General features: G+C 37.0%; 1 protein-coding gene across 1 annotated transcript in view; it reads left to right on the forward strand.

Moving 5' to 3' along the window:
- The window catches only part of TRDN (triadin), a 781,460-nt gene that overhangs the window by 48,356 nt on the left and 712,381 nt on the right, over nt 1-20,723 (forward strand). Inside the window, exon 2 of the mRNA XM_063441781.1 lies at nt 3,944-4,147. Coding sequence (XP_063297851.1) covers nt 3,944-4,147 — 204 coding nt within the window. The remainder of the gene's footprint in view (nt 1-3,943; nt 4,148-20,723) is intronic.

Genomic DNA, 20,723 nt, shown 5'->3' on the forward strand with positions numbered 1-20,723 from the left:
ATCAAGTTATAACAATTAGAATATTTCATTACAGTATTAGAGCATTGTGCAACTAGAGGGTAGCAATAATACAATTAATTAAAGATGAAGTTTTATATTCCAGCTCTCCACTAGTAAATCCATACCATAGGCTACCCTTTCATCACAGATATAATTCGTAAATGGCTTTTTCTAATCAATTGTTATATTATTATGTTATTTATATCGCCAACAAATTCCGCAGCACTTTATAGTGGGTGGACAAACAAATATGTAGTTGTAACCAGACAAGTTGGACACACAGGAACAGAGGGGTTGAGGGCCCTGCTCAATGAGCTTACATGCTAGAGGGAGTGGGGTAAAATTACACAAAAAGGTAAGGATAGTATTAGATTAGTGACAGTTGCAAGAGAGGAATCAGATCACATCCTTGAAAAGGAGCCATGGGTAGCTCTTTGCAATCCAGTTAGAGTCATATCTCACCAAACCACTTAGTAATGCTTTGTCAAACATTTAGGCCCCTTGCTTGCTGAGAAATGGCCACTTATCTGTGTACAAAGCCTGAAGGTCCCTGATGGCAGTCCAGGTTACAAGGAAAAGAGTCTGTTTTGAAATCTGCTCTTGATAATATAAATTAGAATAGCAAGACCTAATGACAAGCTGTAACCAAAAACACATGAAAACATATTCATTAAAAAAATAAGTTGGAATATAAATGAACTTTAAATCCTCTCCATGTGCTCTTTTTTTTTCTCATGATAATGTTTTTTTAGAGTTTGCTGACTTTACAGAAATAAAATAACATCTAAAAAGTTTATGAAACTCACTCACCCTTTAACCTATATAACATCAACTTAAAAGTAAAAATCCATGTTTTCTTTTGAACGGTTTACACCTATTTTCCATAGTCCTGGCATATGTTTGCACTCTATGCATTTTGAAATATAACACCTAAATAAACAGATACTAAGAAAATGAATACAGTAGCTGGCAGCAGTATTCAGTTTCTCTGAAACTGCTATGTTTATAAAAAAATTGGTTAACCCTAGCTGGACCTGGCACCCAGACCACTTCATTAAGCTGAAGTGGTCTGGGTGCCTAGAATGGTCCTTTAAGGTAAACTCGGTACAATCTCATCACTGCAGAATTGGAGATGCATTTCTAAAAATGTTGCTCCTTTTTAAATCCTTAGATTCCAGAGCAAAACTCCATGAATTGGCTAAATTGTCACTTTCAAATTTCTGTCAGAAAACAATATGGAATTTTCTTCAATGTATATATTGTTAAACATCTGGTTTAATGACTAGAAATAGGATTTCAAAAGAATATGCTTCCTGCTCCATGCTTTAAACGTCATGCTTTCAGAAATAAATGAAGCTATTTAATCATGATTCATCTGTATCAAACGCTCTTTCAATATAATGTTTCCTAAAGCAGCAAATATACCGATGTTGCTCAGACATGTCTGTATGAAATGGAACCTTGCCACAGTCTAATTTAGTGAGATTCTGCTTCATAGGGTCTGGTTCACTCGTGAAGAACCAAGACGGTTACCTTGCTGTAGTATGCCAAGGATATGAAATCCTCATTAAATACCTTCAGGATTTTTATTTTATTTGTTTGTCATGCAATGAGGGATCACTAATAAAATATTAAAGGTTTTATTAATAAATCATTTTTAATATCTTGAATTATGTAATTTTCTACTCTAAAATATTCACTTTAAAAAAAACAATTGAAAAATACCTTATATATATATTTCAACACCAAAATTGAATAAAAAGTTGCTTCAGTGATAAAGATCAAACCATTGGATAGCTATTTGGTCAGTTTTAATTATGCAGCATGTGTTATTATATTGAGACAGGTAGATGTCAGCAAAAATAATACAGATATGTCAGCACAGCATGTGTGCCTTTCAGATTCTTTTTGTTTCGAACATGCAAATCGTCCAAATTTGGGCTGATTGGTTGATCAGTCAAATTTCTGAACTCCGAGCCAAATTTATCTTAATCATGAAGCAACTGAAACACTTAATGGATGAGTATGCTCATTCCGGACCGTTTTTATGCATTCTGCCAAAAAAAGAGATGATTGATGGGAAAAAATAAATTATTGCTAAGGGACAGTGACTGAATGTTGATTTTATTCAACATTTTATTAATTTTTGTAACTTGTAAATTTTTGTAACTTGTAAATTTTTGTAACTTGTAAATTTTTGTAACTTGATTTGGTGGGCAAATGCTGCTATCAGTGTACTGCTAAATATATACATTATCTCACCCTTTTGGTTTGTCTGGTTCACTTTCTGAACTGACATTCATCAAAAATTCAGGCATCCAGAGATATTTTCTATCTTATGGAAAAATTGTTCAGCTGAACCATATCTTCTTGTGTGCACAAGTCTAGGCTTCTTTGCTCAGAAGAGAAACTGCAGGCCCCCATCAAGAAATGTCTAGAACTTTCCATACTGCAGAATATCTATCGCATTATACTTAATTATCCATCTCTATCTATAAAATATCTATGCTCAAGCACCTCCTTAAAACTGCCAAGACTATGATCCCAGTCCTCTGGAGGAGCACTTGCCCTTTAACATTCCAACAATGAATTGCAATGGTTGAGGGAATTATGGAGGAGATGATGGCTTCCCTATAGCAGAGACATGATTGCTCCACTTAGGACCCATGGCTGCATTTCCTGGATTGGGGTTATCTGGGGAATGGGGCAACAGGTTCTGGGGATGCAGACAGGGTGGGTAGTCCCCTCCCTATCTTGTGGTCTTTTCCCCCTGCTTTTCTTCTCTTGTCCCTGCTCTCTCTCATGTGAGGAGCTTGCCCTTTCCGATATTCCGCTCTCTTTGGTTCATTTATCATAGTTCCCTACCGAAACACATCTACCTCTGGATTTAATTCAATACATTCTCTGCTCAACCTGAGTCGCATTATATCACACCTTGAAACTACAGAATGATGTGCACCACTTGATTGTTGTTCCCATGAGCACTTTTTGGAAAGTTTATATGTTATTCCTGGGATTCCTAAGTCTTGATTCCCATATTTGAGTTTCTTTACCTCCCCTGCATGGGATATTGAGTTTTTGTCTTTGTTTTTGAATTGAAAAAAAGAAATGCCTGGAAGGCTTAACACTTAACTGCAGGTTGGCTTTAATTGTTCACTCTAAATACTAACACTTGTAATACTAAATTTCCACAGAGATATGAACAGTGATTAAGGTGATCAAGATTTACTTCTCACTGTAAATCATCGACCAATAGTGTAGTTCTTGTTAGCCAAGAAACGTATATCCAAAAGGGAAATGTTAAATTGTATGGGTCTGACCAAAGAATAGGCCTAACAGGGGTACGTCTACCTGAGGAATAGGAAGGTCAGTCAGCAGAATTAAAAAAAATAACGGAAACTTTAGCACTCCGTGATAGGATATAATGATAGTTTATTGTGCCATTAAAGTGTCTTTCGCAAGCCATTTTGTTTGTGTATCAAAACATTGCCAGTTTGATGGCTGAATACATCACCATTACACTGAGCGCTGTTATGAGATATCTGTTATTGTTATTTCTTTGTGGCCTGATAAACAAGTACCATACTGTAACAAGCACAGAGGATCTTGGGGGTTCAATTAAGTGGCCTAAACTGACATATTGATATTTCCAATCAATCAAGCCAGTCCAATGTGGGTGGGTCATGCAGAGAGCACTGTTTCACAGCTGTTTCTGATAGATAGATAGATAGATAGATAGATAGATAGATAGATAGGGTATGTGTGCATGTATATATGTATGTGTAGAGAGAGAGATTCATAAAGAGAGACTCAGTAAATCTTTGTGCAATCCCAAAAAATGAAGTATGAGTACATGGGGATCTGCCACTTTGGAAATGTTATATCTTTTAACCTTGTGTTTTTTTAAAGAAATATTTCTTACAACTCTGATGTTTTTAAACAGGTCGCATATCCGCTACCACAATGGTTCTAGATGGCAAGAATGGGACTGTTCATAAACCGTCAGTGAAGACAAACACAGTTGCACAAGACTTGAAGACAACATTCCGTTCACCAGTAGCATGGCTCCTTGTAGCTGCTCTTATAGTTACTTGGTCCAGCGTAGCAATTGTAATGTTCGACTTGGTGGACTACAAAGCTCTTGCAGGTAGAGCCAAACCTTGTCATTTTTTGTATTGTTTGTTTTACAAATATATTGGATTCAACATTTCTCTTAAATATATAATAGCAGAAAGTTTTTTTGGTGATCACAATGTAATCTTAAAAAAATAATATAACGAATATAATAACATAGTATTATACACAAGAAAGTATGTAATTTTCGTTCTACTAAATGAAAACACCAATCCTGCATGTTGATTCATTGCTAGATACATACTATTGCTCGAATGTGAAATTATCTCTATAGTGTAATACTTTTAAAAATGTTGAAATTGCTTTTATCTAGCATTTCTACTTCGGTTGCTTTGAAAATATAAAAATTGCTGTTTTAAATGATTTCATAACAAATATAACACTTATCTGATAGCTTTTAAAGCTGCTAATACATACCAGAACTAATTATTTGCAAACTGTGAATTAAACGGAGATGAAAAGTTGAAAATAAATATACAGTAAACTTTCTTTAAAATGTTCAAATCTTTTTCATAGGTCTTCTTAACATAGTGCTTGATTTGTGTACTAATATAATCGTTCTTTTTAGGTTTGTATCTATAAACAATAATCTGCTGCACACATTTTTTATTTTATTTTATTTTTGTATGTGTTCCTTAAAGGAATACCCATACAAAGAAAACACTTAAATTTGCTGAAATGCTTTATGTTTCTGGAGCCCTGGACTAGCACAACCATAAGGCTGCATAGGCAGCAAAGTGTAGGTGACTAGCAGAATGAGAGCACTCAGCACAGTGCTCCACCCCCTGCCAGTCATTTCATACGTGGTAGAGGATCTTCTATACCCTCTACCTGGTCTGACAGGAAGTTCTTGTCAACAGCTTCCTGTCAGACCAGGTAAAGGATACAGAAGATCCTCCACAGTGTTCTACTCAGCCACACTACACAGGAAGGTAAGCAGGCACAGTAGGGGGCAGAAAGACTATAAAGGGAGGGGGAGGGGGCAAAGAAATACACACAGGCACTTGGGGAAAGGGAAAAGAGACAGACAGGGGCTGGCAGGAGAGAAACACCCAGAGGGGCTGTAGAAGGGGAGAAATAGATATACAAAAGGGGTTTGTGGAAACTGCACACGTAAGGGGCTGAAGGAAGAGGAACACAGAAGGGGCTGAGGGAAGAGGCACACAAAATGGTCTGGGGGAAGAGGCACACACAAGGGGCTGGGTAGGAGAGGCACACAAAGGGCATGTGGAATCGGAGAAAGAGACACACACACAAAGGGGCTGGAGGGGAGGAAGAAATTTAAAAAAGGTGCAGGAAGGGAAGCAACACAAACTGTGGAAAGGAAAAAGTCATACAGATGGATGACTAAAGGGAGACACACAGGGGCCATGGGTGACACACAGATATTCTGGGGAAGGGTTAAAAAGACAGAACAGCTGGGGGAGTAAGAGACAAACAAAGACGATGGAAGGGAAGTGACACACATTGGGACAGAAAGTCATACAAAGGAGCTGGAGACACACAGGGGCTTTGGATGAGTTATACAGATGAGCTAGGGGAGACACACAGAGGGGCAGAGGAAGGGGAAAAAGACAGAGAAGGGCTAGGGGAAGGACACAGAGGGGTTTGAAATGGTAGAAAGAGGCATAAAGAATGGGTAGGGGGTGAAAGAGATGCACAAAAGAAAGGAGGCACATGGAGGGGCTAGGAAAGGGGAGAAAGTTGCACACAAAGGGATTTAGAGGTGAAAAAAAAATACAAAGGGGCTGGAAGGAAGTAAGAACCACAAAAAGGGGGGTTGTAAGACACACAAAGGTGAAAATGGGCAATAAAATACACTAACGGGGGGGCATAAGACAAAGGGGAGATAAGACACACTAACGGGGTAAGACATTCAAAAGAGGAGATAAGACACAAAAAGGGATTCAAGTGGGGAATTTAAGTGAGGGAAGAGACACACAGGGGCTGGGGGGACAAAGATACACACAGAGATAGGAAAAAGAGACAAACAGAGATAAGCTGTGGGGAAGAGACACCCAGCGGTGCTGGGAATGGGCAGAAAAATATATACAAAAGGTGCTGGGGGAAGAGGGTCACAAAAGGGACTTGAGAAGGGAAGAAATACACACACACAAAATTAGGTGGGGGAAAAAGAGACACACAAAGTTGCTGGAGAGGAAGAGACACACTGGGGAAGGGTAAAAAGTTACACAAATGGGGGAGGCGGCACACAGAGAGGTTTGGAGGCAGAGACACAGAGGGAATGGGAAGGGGAAAAAGACACAGAGGGGCTGGGGGAAGGACACACATAAGAGCATGGAAAGGGTGAAACAATAAAGATGGACTGGGGAAGGGGAAAAGAGACATACACATGGACTAGGTGGATAAGGTGGCACAGAGGGGCTGGGCAAGAGGAGAAAGACATACACAAAATGGCCTGGGGGAATGAGGCACATAAAGAGGTTGGGGGGAGAAAGAGACACACAAAGAGGCTGTGGTAGAAAGATACACACAAAGTGGCTGCGGTAGAAAGAGGAGCTAGGGTGAAAAAAGACACGCAGGGGCTGGAGGGAAGTAAGAGACACACAAAGAGATTGGAGACACACACAATGCAGGGGATGGACATTGTGAAAGAGACACACAGATGTACTGGGAAAGGGGAAAAGAAAGACACAGAGGGACTAGATGGATAAAGAGGCACAGAGGGGCTGGACACGAGAAGAAAGAGATACACATAAAGAGGCTAAGGGGACAGAGACTCACAAAGGGGCTGCGGTAGAAAGAGGAGCTACGGGAAAAAAGATACACAGGTGGTGGAGGGAAGTAAAAGACACACAAAGGGTAGGTTGGAAGAGACACGCGAAGAGTTGTAAGACACACAAATAGGTAAAATAGGGTAAAATAGGGATAATATACATTAAAGCGGGTAAGACATTGAAGAGGGAGGTTAAGAGACACACAGGTGAAGATGCATTGTTTTGTGTTTTTTTGGGAGGTGGACAAATGCATCTTTCATGTGTAGCTACAAATTCTTGCACAGGTCATTCTGCAGCCTTTCAAATTTGTGACAGGTTTATGAAAGTGAAGATTTTAAAACAAATAAGCATGTTTATATTTGGGGGGGCAAACCACTTCATTGGCTGTCAGACAGCCATGAAGGTTTTTATTCCTCTTCTGTTAGCTTCTTGGAGATAATAGAAATGGCATGCACTCTCTGTTAGCATGTGTCTTATTTCCCCTTCTCAATGAGCTGTAAAGAAAGATTGGAAAGCTGTGTTTGTGCTTGCTACTCCAAGATAGGGTTTTCTCATTAATTTGATTTTCAGTTTGGATTTGCAAAAACCACAGACAAGAAATCAGCATCTTCTGCAAGCTGTTTTTAGATATACCCCAATGAAAAACAAATTTAGAAATAAATATGTGCATGTTTTCATTTGGGGTATATCTACTAGCTTGCTAAAAAAAAAAAAAAGATTGTGTACCTTTAAGAAAAACTTATATATTACAACACCTTTAATTTCTAGTAAAGGCAATAATGCATATTATTTGCAGTAGGCAGACTCAGTATTCACTAGCAGAATATTTTGACCTTGACAGTTGCAAACCTCTGTGATTGTACTTGACATCACCAGTAGGACATTTTTAAAGATAATAAATTGGTAATAAAATTACTCCCTGATGTGGTATTAAAATAAGCTCCATCTATAACATGTAGAATTGTAATTTTCCTGATGCCGTCTCCTTCATTTATTTTCTTCTAGGCATATAGTATGTTGCTAAGGAACATCTCCTGTTTAATCTCTACTTACTTATCAAATATGGGATGCCAGTTTTTCATTAGTTTTATTCAAGAAATGAAGTGCTTCTTCCTGTCTATCAAACTATCTGACAGTGATATTAATTTGAGCACAGAAGTAACTATTTCCCCATTCATTTGTAGATAATGAAATGTAAATTTGTATTTATTGTTTGTTTGCCACAAATACATTTCTTTCATTATTCCATTCCCCATACATTTCATGTTTAATTTGATGCTATTGTTGATATTGGAGTAACACAAGATAAATACAAATGTAATTTATTTCTATCATTAAATTTGTTATTACTACTCCTTGAACCTATTTACAAAAAGCCACCATTGGCATTTTTAGTTGTTTGGGTGATTGCTTTGAATTTATTGTAAGGCTATTAGTTTTCATGACATTTAATTGTTTTTTTTTTCAACTAATTCTTATTTTAAAATAATGTATTCAGTATAAATCCCTGTACATTTTTCTAGATGAAAATTCCATATGATAATAGTAGTAAAAATAAATTTCTAATAATAATAATAATAATAATAATAATAATTTTACCAAGAGGACACATTTGATTACTACACTTTTGAGTTTGTCTTGTTTTTATTACACAACTCTTTGAAGTTAATTTTATTAACTTTTGATAACATGATGGTGAACTAACCAAACTATCTGCCAAACTATTCACAAGAATATTAAGTATGGAGGCATTTTCTAGTTCTTAAAGCACAGAGCCAGTGCACACATATTCCATTATGCTTTACTATTAATTAGCCAGAAATTCCAAATGTTACGTACAAGATGTGTCACCATCTCTAGATGGCTAGATGGTAACACTATAAATAGTCTACTTTGGCTCTGTAGCATTACAATAAGATGGTACACGTGCATGCCATGATATGCGCTTAGGCAACCGTGTTAACTGTTGTGTCATTTTGCCATATATGATTAGTGAAAAGCCTCCTTTGTACACTTGCTCAATTGGCAAGGTACAACGTCGGTTGTGACACAAAAAATGTAAAATTATCAAATAGCACACACTTTGTTATAAAAATTCCAAGTCTACTTATCTAAGATATTGCTTTTTCAATTGGATTAAATTCAAACTAACCTCAGCTTGAGATTCCACCAAGTCATAGGAATGATATGCACAAGAAGAATCAACACAAAAACCTATTGTTGTAAATGCATCTCCAAAGACCAGCTGTCCTAAACATTGTCTATGTGACTGATGTTTATAATGACCAATATTAATGCTATATAATTCCTCATGTAAACAAATGTGTAGTATTGTGCCAAGGCTGCAAAGATATTCAGATTAATCCCTGAGCAAAATGTATCAATTTAAAATAGATTTGTGATACACACAGCGCAGAGAAAGTAGCATCAATATTTCTCTCTAACAAATATTTTTAAGATAAAAACATATATTTGTAGTGTTTGAGTTTCCTCGTGCATACTTTAAAGGCCCCCTTTTTAAGCTTAAAATAAAAAGGAAGATTGCTGATGACCTCAGCCAATCCAATGTTTCTCCTAGCGAAGCATTAGAGCCCTACAGTGCATGTGATTCAATGCATCGGAGGAGAATCTGATTGAACAGCGAGGCAGATGCATCTGTTTCCCCACCCCGCCTACTAAATTGAGATCCCACAGGACCCATATGTGACAGAGCGTCTGGCACCCCGACTGCTTCCTAGTACTTGAGTACCATAAGCACTGCACTGGAACACCATAACCACAGTAAACTCCACCAACCGCCGCAGTTTGGTTGGGATCTCGCTATCCTCCACCCACCCTGGACCACAGACCAGGATCCAGCTTCCAGTGGTAGACCTCTCCTAGCCCAGAGAGTAAAGCAGGAACAGCTCTTATAAGAGCTAGTGATTATACTCAGGGGAGTATTGTGATATAGCAATCCCCAAAGTGTATGTAGTTCTTCAATCCCCCAAACATGAGCCAAGACTTCATGAAGGGGTAAACAAATCTCAATTTAATGGGAGCCACACTTGGTCTTTTATGACAATCCCCAAATGGACCTTGTTGGGGACTCCAACACAAAGACACAGACCAATAAGAACAGTGATTAAAAACCCGACACTCACATAACAAACATACAATCCCTCCTCCCTGCTTGAGAAATAATTGGATCAGTAACTGTACTAATTCTAATCCAATTATCTCCAAGCACAGAAAAAACACATTTAAAAAGAAAAAAACACACACCAAGAGTACCCTAAAAATACATAAAACCCCACAAATGTTACACCCCTTGATAGCCCTGATCTGGGTGACCAACATATCAGCCGAAAATAGTTCCATAGAATCGCAGCTAAGTGCTGCTGGAGGACCGACCGGGAACTGCAAAGTTTTCATACCGAAAATAGTTCAGGGCATTCGTGGCTAAGTCCCCCTGAAGTCTATTCACGGTTTTGGTCCATTCGAACAAGATGGCCACCACCTCGTGGTCGGCCATTGGAATTGCGGCCACCCAGATGAACACTTAGATCATAGAGGTGCAAATTGCAACAATGTATCAATTAAGCTTCACAAGCTCCAGGGTGGTCTCCATTTAGTCCCAATTGAATGAACAAAGCCTGTTTAAAGTATTTTCTAAGCATCAATACACCTCAGTTTTTTTAGACATGTGCAATTCGTTTCGTTCCAAATTTACATTCGGACAAATTTCATGCAATTCGCGCATTCGGATGCTTACGAATGTCCGAAATGCCGAAGTTTGGTAGTTCAGAAGTGCCGAACCGAACCAAATTGCCACGTTTTGAAGTCCTGAAGTGGCAAAACAAGAGAGAGGGATATTACCTGAATGATGACAGGAATCTTGAGCAATAAGCTGGGAGCCCTATAGATGTGTAAGTTGTTATGGTGGCAGTCTGGGCACTGGGAGCCCTATAGATGTGCAAGTGGTTGTGGTGGCAGTCCTGGCACTGAGAGGCGGGAGCCCTATAAATGTGTAAATGGTTGTGGTGCAGTCAAGGCACTGGGAGCCCTATAGATGTGTAAGTGGTTGTGGTGGCAATCCCAGGCACTGGGAGCCATATAAATGTGTAAGTGGTTGTGTATTACTATGGGCAGGGGGCTCCCAGTGCCAGGTCTGCCACCACAACCACTTACACATCTTTAGGGCTCTCAGTGCCCGAACTGCCACCACAACAACTTACACATCTATAGTTCTCCCAGTGCCAGGATTGCCTCCTCAACCACTTACACATTTATATTGGGCTCCCAGTGCCCGGATTGCCACCACAATCACAAACACATCTATAGGGCTCCCGCCTCCCAGTGCCAGGACTGCCCACACAACGACTTACACATCTATAGGGCTCCCAGTGCCCGGACTGCCATCACAACAACTTACACATCTGTAGGGCTCGCAGTACCAGGATTGCCACCACAACCACTTACATATCTATAGGGCTCCCAGTGCCTGGACTGCCAACACAACAACTTATACATCTGTAGGGCTCCCAGTGCCAGAATTGCCACCACAACCACTTACACATCTATAGGGCTCCCGCCTCCCAGTGCCAGGACTGCCACCACAACCACTTACACATCTGTAGGGTTCTCAGTGCCCAGGCTGCCACCACAACCACTTACATATCTATAGGGCTCCCAGTGCCCGGACTGCCAACACAACAACTTACACATCTGTAGAGCTCCCAGTGCCTGGACTGCCACCACAACCACTTACACATCTATTGGGCTTCCACCTCCCAGTGCCCTGACTGCCACCACAACCACTTACACATCTATAGGGCTCCCAGTGCCAGTACTGCCACCACAACCACTAGACATGTGCAATTTGTTTCATGCAATTCAGACATTCAGATGCTTACGAAGTTCCGAATTGCTGAAGTTCCGAATAGCTGAAGTTCCAAACTGCCGAAGTTAGGTAGTGAGGAAGTGCCGAACCGAACGCCATTGGTCTGAATTGCTAAAGCAGACAATTTTTTTTACTTACCCGAATTACCGGACCGAACAAAATATTTTGCCTATGCACATCCCTAGTTTTTTTTCCCCCTTTTTTTTTGGATGCATCTTCCAAATAGCTTTTACCCCTTTCTGCTTCTTATGCTCCTCATAATAACCTTATCACCATAATAACCTTATAGTTTCCTACAATCAACCTCACTTTGATCAATTGATAAGCAAAACAATAACCACCACAATCCAATTTAAGTTTGCATCCTGATAATAAATGTCTATATGTGCATTTGTTGGTATATATATATATATGTATTTTATATTAGTCAAACATTATCATTATAAAGGTTATCTGTAATTTAGAGTCATATATCAAACAAGCAAAAAGTGTCAGCGATAACACTAAACAGATGAATATGAATCAAATAAAATAGTATTATATCATAGGGCATTGCCCAAATGCGATAATGTAAAAATGGAGAAGCAGACGCTTGGCTATAAAATTAACATGATTTGCTGCCATAAATGTTTTCAAATGAAGAAAACCTGAAACATATCATCGTTAGTGCTAGACTATATGACATTAGCATACGTTTATAGGTACAAAACACACATGCTGCAACAGATGTTAGTGCACCTCCCACACACAGTATATTCAGTTATGATGTCAAAATTAAAATCATTAGTCACTCATTTTCATTAAACTGTATGTGTTTATCATGGTTTATGCATTTAGTACTTTGTGTAATTCATTTCATTATCTCTGCATATACCAAATATCTTAGGAAGGAATACATACGGATTTCTTTAGCAAACTCTAATTTGTGCAAATTAAAATTCTGAATTGAGATAAACAATTCACCAACCCACATATAGTCGTAACTTGACTACTGTGCCATTAATGTTGCCATTTGGCATTCATTTTGCTACAATTTATAGTATTGGGCAGTGGTTTCCAAACCAGTCCTCAGGGCACTCACTACCAGTCCAGGATTTAGGGATTACCTCGTTGTGATCGGGGCAATACTGCTGTAATGTCATTAGTAGTAACATATTAGTAGTGATAATAGTATAGTTTACAAACACCAGTCAGTTGTGGTGTGCCAGAACCGACAATGCGGTAGGCCTGTAAAAAAGAGGGCCCACCTATAAAGGGTGATGTGAAAGAGGGAGTGGTGGGAGAGTTAACTCGCCAGACCAACCACGTTATGTGAGAGGGGAGATTGGAGAGGGGATTGGAGGACCCTTTTTTTTTTTTAAACACCTTAAACACAACTAGGCAATCCCTAAGTTCTGGACTGGCAGAGTTTTTTTTTTTAGAACCACTGGTTTATTAAATAAACTCCTTAGTGCCTCTTCTTGGAATATTTACCTGAACTGTATTTTATGTTTATTAATATCAAAACATATTTTAGCACTATTGAACAGATTGTGAGGTTGGATTGGTGTCTTTGTGTAGCATTTATCATTTTATCTTTCCCAGTTATGTAACTGTGGGAATGCATTAATTACTTATAAATTAAGCATTTATTGTGATCCCCACTATACTTTCTGCTGATTTCAAAATGCAAAATTAATTGCCAACCAACTTGAATAACTGTAATTCGGAGATTGTGTTGCATAGATAATTAACATTGAGTACATATATATTTTAATTGTATTTTTACATTTTATAATCGACTCCTAGAACATAATTCATCACAATGCTAAATATCTACAATGAGTGCCAGTGTTTATGGTGCCTAGGTTGCCTTGCCCCCTCTCCAGCACCCTCAATATAAACCAACAAAATGTTTTCTCACTGATTTCTTATTTGGTCCATCATATACCTCTCCCTACCTCTTCTTTCCAGTATGGAGAGCCAGAGAACATCCATTGGTTAAGCCTGATTTGCATGTCCAGATTTTGAGTGAAAGTGATGGCTGATTGCTCTCAGTCAATAAGTTAAGCCCTGCACCATTGAGTGGTTATGGTACTTTTAGTGTTCTTTTAAACAAGTAAAGTTAATGTTTGAAAGAAAACATTTTGAATATATATTTTCCCTCTACAGTTAACATATACATATTTGCAATGTATGAAAAATAAAATTAAACGTAGAATTCCATATCGCTTTATCATGCAACTAGGCAGCTACATCGTAGGTCCATGTCAATCATTGATATAAGCTCTGTTCTTTTCCTGTTGGATAGTATAGAGAAAACATACAGAGAAGATGTTTCTATTTTTCCTCTTCATTTGCAATGGGTGTACTGGCTTTGATTTATCTGAAATGTTTTATGACACAATTTGCCAAATCTTTAATATAAATTTAAAAGAAAACTAAACATCTTGTGAAAAAGGTTAACACAATGTATATGTGATTTTCAATGTTTTATTCAATTCCATTGAACTAGCAACCCCATTTAAACTTTGTGTTTGGCTTAGCATTATACAGTTTTGGTTTACTTTCAAACCACTTAGAAATGGTTTAATATAAACTAGGGTTTTTCCTGTCACCACTCCACCTTAGCCATATTGATAATGCATGATTAAAACTTCCATATTCGCTATGCCAGTTTCACCAAACTAAGGCTAACCTGCCCACATCATTCTCAGATTATCACTTGGTTTAGGGCAAATCATTCCTAAATGATGTAACATTAAACCAGGTTATATTACCTAAAGTATTCCTTTTAACACGTGCAGGTGTTACCATGATGCATTTAAACCATTATATCAGAAACACTGGTCTATTTGTGACACCCATCATTTCAATGAATTTAATTTTGTCATTTTTTGTTATTGTGTAACAATCCACTCATTCAATGAAAAAAAATCATCATTTGATAACAATATTTGAGATGTCTAATCTTGTGTTGTTTGAGCCTTTTGACTATGAAAATATATTTTGTTGCAGTCTATTGTAATGAAGGTAAGTTTAAAAAAAAAAAAAAACTAATCATTTGTAGTTTCCCAACATTTATATAATGAAGAATAATTGTAAAATGTATGTGTCTTAAACATTAAATGATATCCACTAATTAGATGTTGATTGCTACCTTTGGTGTCTCTAACTACATACTCTAAACATCTTATATCTCAAGATTTGTGGAATACCTACTGTAAGTTATTGTTTTCTGTTATTGATCATTATGGCCTTAAAACATAAAGTGAATATTCAGTCATTGTTTGTTTTTGTTATGATGTATCCCAACACTGCACAAAAAACACTTCAAATAGTGCTCGCATACATATCAAGAGGTCCACCTCCTCAAGTCATTTTGATACCTCTTAGAATTCTACAAAACATCTACAATATATATTTGACACCCTATATATAAAACGCTGTTATTTAGGTATTGTTTAAAGGGACACTATATATTTTTTTAAATAGTTTAATCCCATTTTACTATGAGCAAAGTTGCAAATTATTGTGCATTTATTTTTCTCAATGTTGATGTCTAGTGTCATAGACTTTTAACTTTTTGAGTGTTGTTTTCTGCAATAACTGCCTATGTTTTTATTTTTTTCCCTGGAAATCAAGTCACAGATTCTAATTTTGACTAGAGAGTCTCCCTGGGCAAAGAATTCCATACACATGAATGTGCTTGTAGATAAGAACTGTTAAGGTTGCTGTGAGTGATAGTGGCAACTGGTGAAGTTTAAAGATAGTGGGTCTCTCCTTTTGAGTTTGATCCATCCTGTTGACTTCCTGGGTTCTGCCAATTTAACTCCATGTATTCAATTCCCACTCCATTGAGCCTGGTTTAACATCACGAACCTATAGATACACATATTTGGAAAATAATCACTATATAGAGGTCCAATTTGATACTAATGTTTTTACCCAGTTACATCCCTAGAAGAAAGGACAATACACATTTGTTAAAGATATTGTGGCTCAATGCAAAGCCAATGAGTGACATCAGAGAACTATGAATTAAAAAAAAAAAATACACCTAAATCTCGACATTGTTAGTTTTTCAGCCTTTTAGCAGCATCAACAACCATCAATAAAAAGTGGGAGGGGGTAAGAAACTGAAGACACAACATGTTTCCATATAATACACACCTTTCATTAGTCCTTACCACACCAATAAATTAGATTGTTTTTATTATTACAACAAAAACTAATAGACAAGCCTTCTCTGGTGAAATTTCTTTCAACAAGCCTCAGAGGAAAATAATGAACAGGTCAGCAGCAAGAAGTCTGTCTCCAAACGGGAAAAGAAGAATTAAAAAAAATACATAATTTTTAATATTGCAACATCAGTAGAAATATTTTGTATTGGAGGAAGAAGTATAGCTGACATACAACTGACAGACGTATCTTTGCAACAATTTGTGCAAATTTCTGCAATTATAAGCAAGTGGGTGCAAAGAGACAGTGACAGGAGATGTATTTGCCATATCTGATGCAGTAAGCAAAAGTTGCTGTAGTGTTTAAAGGGTTCCTCAATTCCTTTATTTATTCGTGAAATATAATATTCATTTATTTCACCATAGACAGATGTATTTTTCTACCCTTCCTTTTTAAATGACATTTTTATTCCATCTTATACAATTTTTAGCCTAGCCTTCTGTCTTTTTTGAAAGCCGGGACTCAAGATCAAACTGTATGTTTAATGTAGCACCTTAAAATTGTTTTTGTACAAAGCCAACATTACAATCCATCAATTAATTGCAGCGCGTACATTGCACAATACTATCTAAATATTATCTTCAATTATTTCTGGCACCAGCATTGTTAAGGGGTATTTTAAGGACTTCTTAGCCCCAGACACTGCAAGTAACAGGATACTAGTGCTTTTATCATTTTACACTAGGTAGAAGCTAATTAAAGCAGCACATTAGTAGAGTAATGAGTAGTAAGCCTTATGACACATTGAGGGTTGGGAGGAGGGGTGGAGAGAGGCACACAGGGATTTATATTAGATACAGAGATACAAAGATAAAAGGGGTGTCATGGGGATGAGTAGGGAGATACAAATAGTTGAAAGGAGATAGGGAAATAAAAAGACAGGCTAGGATAGGACTGTGAGGTTTAAATGATTGCATTGGGGATTGGCTTTGGATGCAGCCACGGGGAAGGGGTCATCGCATTTTATTATGGGCTAAAGCCCAAGGAAGTTTAGAACTTGGCAATGCCCCGGAGTCCTTTTTTAACATTAAATCCTATTACAAGTATAATTGTAAGTTTATTTTCAGTACCAAAATTTTACAAAAATGTTTAGTGATCAATATTGAATATTATTGCAGTTTGCACTATTTACTTAATATAAATATAAACAACATTCAAAAGTTAAAATTGTATGAAACTATATGAAATAAATATGTGTGTGCTCTTTTATTTTACTATGATTTAGACTTTGCTTAAAGTTAAATAGGAAAATAAAAATGATGGCATTTAAACATGTAGAATCATAGTATAATCCAACAACACATGCAACACGTATTCAACAATAAGCACTTTATTACCTTTCTTATCGTATATAAATCTTTTATTTTTTTTAATGTTTTTATGATTTATTTGGTGTCCTACTTTTATAGGACATTTTGCACAGTTTATGTTTCTCCCTAAGTCATTTTGGTTAGGCAATAATTTTAAGTGTCAAGGAAGAAAACAAAATAAAGTCTCTGTAGGAGCTAGACCTAACAGTGAATGTTCATGGCAAAGTGCTAACATGTATCCTTCCTTTTCTATTATTTCCATGATGGTTCCTGACCTCCTCATCATCAATAGCCACCTATTCCCACTACTGTGATGACCCCTGTTTACCACCGGGTAAAGATTTTCTGCCTGCAGTGTTTCTCTTTCGTTGTTATTTTTTTGTTGTTCTTTGTCTTACTCTAATTATTTTTTATTAACATTTGTATCATGGGCTCACAATTGTCAGCATTTCGTTGCCATTTTGTCTGTATGGCACACACAGTTCTGCAAAGATTTTCTCTATGAAGATACTAAAGCAACCTCTGGCAGAGGGCACAGGAAAAAAAAATCCTACTCTGTGACCTTTGCCTGCCTAACATGGGTTGTAAAAACTTGTAATGAAATCATAAAGTCCAGAGCAAAGAATAATAAAATCTATAGCTTTATGACACTTGCACACAAGTATTAACCGGAAGCAACTGAAAAATTAGTTGTGCGTAAAAATGCATACAGTATTATTCAATAAACCAGAAACTGAACAGCAAAGTAACAATTCAAGGACAAGAGATAAATTGGAGAACAAAGTGGCAGTATTTTATATTTTGGACTAAAATGTACAGTTCTATTCATTATTCTTGCAAACTTTAAGAATGATGATTGTTCTATCTTACTTTTCTTTTTCTATCCATTACCAAACAAAACGTACATCTGAACAAAAAGTATTACCCCAAAGAAAACCAAAACATACAAAACATCATAAAAGCATCATATTTGAAGTATGATTGCTTTACTTGAAAACAACACATTTTTATATCAAGCTCATGCTAGAGATTTATGGATTAAGGCTTATCGATCTAGCTATTTAAGTTTTGTTTTACCACAATGTTCATTTGTCATTTCCTCATAATTACTATCAGATTGTTAGTAACCCACAAGTCATGAGTGTATGTATATACGCAATGCCAAAATACCACAGTATTGCAGTATGTAATCAGATTGATTTAGTTTGTATTGGACTAACATAATATTTAAAAAGACAAGCTTTTGAGAGTTTTCCTCTCTTCCTCAGGACTGAAACAATACTGATCAATCTGATAGAGTTTAACAGTTAAAATAACTGATGTTATTTAAAAAAAAACAGGGCAAAACAGGGCAGGGCATACATATATACATACATATATATATATATATATATATATATATATATATATATATATATATATATATATATATATATATATATATATATATTATTATTATAATTAGTAATATTATTATTATTATTTGTATTATTATTTATCTATTTTCATTTTTTCTTCATGAAATACACACTCAGATAATACTCCAGTATTTTCATATGGTATGATACCAATAAACACACTTTCTTTTAAGTTAAAATATCTTGACTGCTTCATATCTCAAATCTTTATCATTCAATCATTACTTTCTGTTATGCAAGGTCTGACGTTTCCTTATGGTCAGTGTCCATACCAGAGACTCGTCAGACTGGTGAGGATAAAACAATAGAAACAAAATCTCCTCTCTTTATCCACATCAACATGTTTATATGATTTTGTAAAATTAAATGTTTTTTTTTTTGGGGTGGTTTAAATATAAAATTGCACTTTTTAAAACAATGTTGGTCTATACCCAATATTTTTGAAACCCCTTTAAAATGTTCTTTACAGTACCAAATATAAGTCAAAAGATTGATCTTAACATATATTAATTATTTTACCATAACTAGGCATATGTAGCACATTCAGCACTCCAGCTGGATAACATCTTTATTTATATAAAATATATCAACTTTTAAATTTGTTAACGCTCTTATCCCTAAGTGTTTCCCCATCGCCCATCTACATGGCCCCTTTGTCTCCTCCTCCAGCCCTGGCAGTAATGAGGAAGAGTTTTTCTTGGGAGCCAGTGACAGTCTGTGAATAAATAAATTGAAATAAATAAATTATGCTGAGAAATAGCACTTGTTTAGAGTGTAATATTCATAATTAATCAAATATTGAATTAATGAGTGTGACAGTGTAAATATATATAAAATAAAAGGGAAATGATTGTAGTGTCTTTTTTTTTTTGCTAACATGAAATACTAAAGATATAATATCAATGGAGACTTTTTAAAATAAATATATATTAAAAATTATTATAGATCTAGAAATTAAATCATAGTAATAGATATATAAATAATACTTGTGGTCGGTTAATATCGTATAGTGAAATACCTTGTGATTGGAATTAAGTCTGTGTGGTGTGCCGGAACCGACGTAGGGGGTAGGCCTGTAAAAGAGGGCCTCCCCGAATGAATTGTATAAGAGGGAGAGGTGGGTGGGGTGAACAGCGTGCGTACGGCAAGGTAGAAAGGGGGGAGTAGCGTTTATATAGGAACGCTAACTCCTCCCACAAATACAGGCCTTACGGCCTTAAACTTGTCATGATCTTCAGCAGGTCAGAGAGGAGACTTATGCCAGGGTTGACTTCAGGTACTTTGTTTGTGCTTTTAGACATAGTATGAACAGGGTATCCTATAATAGAAAGAGAGAGAGAAAACAGAAATAAAAGGGCTTAGGCATATGCCCTAAATAGATTACACACAGAAATGAAAGTAAATAATAAGAAAACCTATAGATACAAGTATAGGTTAAAATTAGAAGGACAAATAAAACAGAACAGAACAAATAGGTTGGAGGATTACAGGAAAACATTTTGTTAAAGGACCACTATAGGCACCCAGACCACTTCAGCTCAATAAGGTGGTCTGGGTGCCAGGTCCATCTATGGTTAACCCTGCCTGCTGTAAACATAGCAGTTTCAGAGAAACTGTGATGATTACATTAGGGATAATCCAGCCTCTAGTGGCTGTCTTATTGACATAATGCTTTCCTATGGACTGATTGAATGCGCGTGTGGCTCTTGCCGCGCATGCGCATTCAGCGCTGACGTCGGAAGAGGGAGGAGATTTCCCCAGTGCAGAGGGAGCCCGGCGCTGGAGAAAGGTGAGTGATTAACCCCTTCCTCCCCCTTCAGCCTGGTGGGAGTGGGACCCTGAGGGTGGGGGGAACCTAAAGACCCTATAGTGCCAGGAAAACGAGTTTGTTTTCCTGGCACTATAGTGGTCCTTTAATCACCCCCCAATTAGAAGGAGTATTGATCAAACAGGAAAATAGCACCATAAAAAATTACTTTGAGTCCAGATTGGTGTTATGCAGGTAGGTATGGAGCAGACA

This window comes from Pelobates fuscus, chromosome 2, assembly GCF_036172605.1.
Source record: "Pelobates fuscus isolate aPelFus1 chromosome 2, aPelFus1.pri, whole genome shotgun sequence".
NCBI classification, from domain to species: domain Eukaryota; kingdom Metazoa; phylum Chordata; class Amphibia; order Anura; family Pelobatidae; genus Pelobates; species Pelobates fuscus.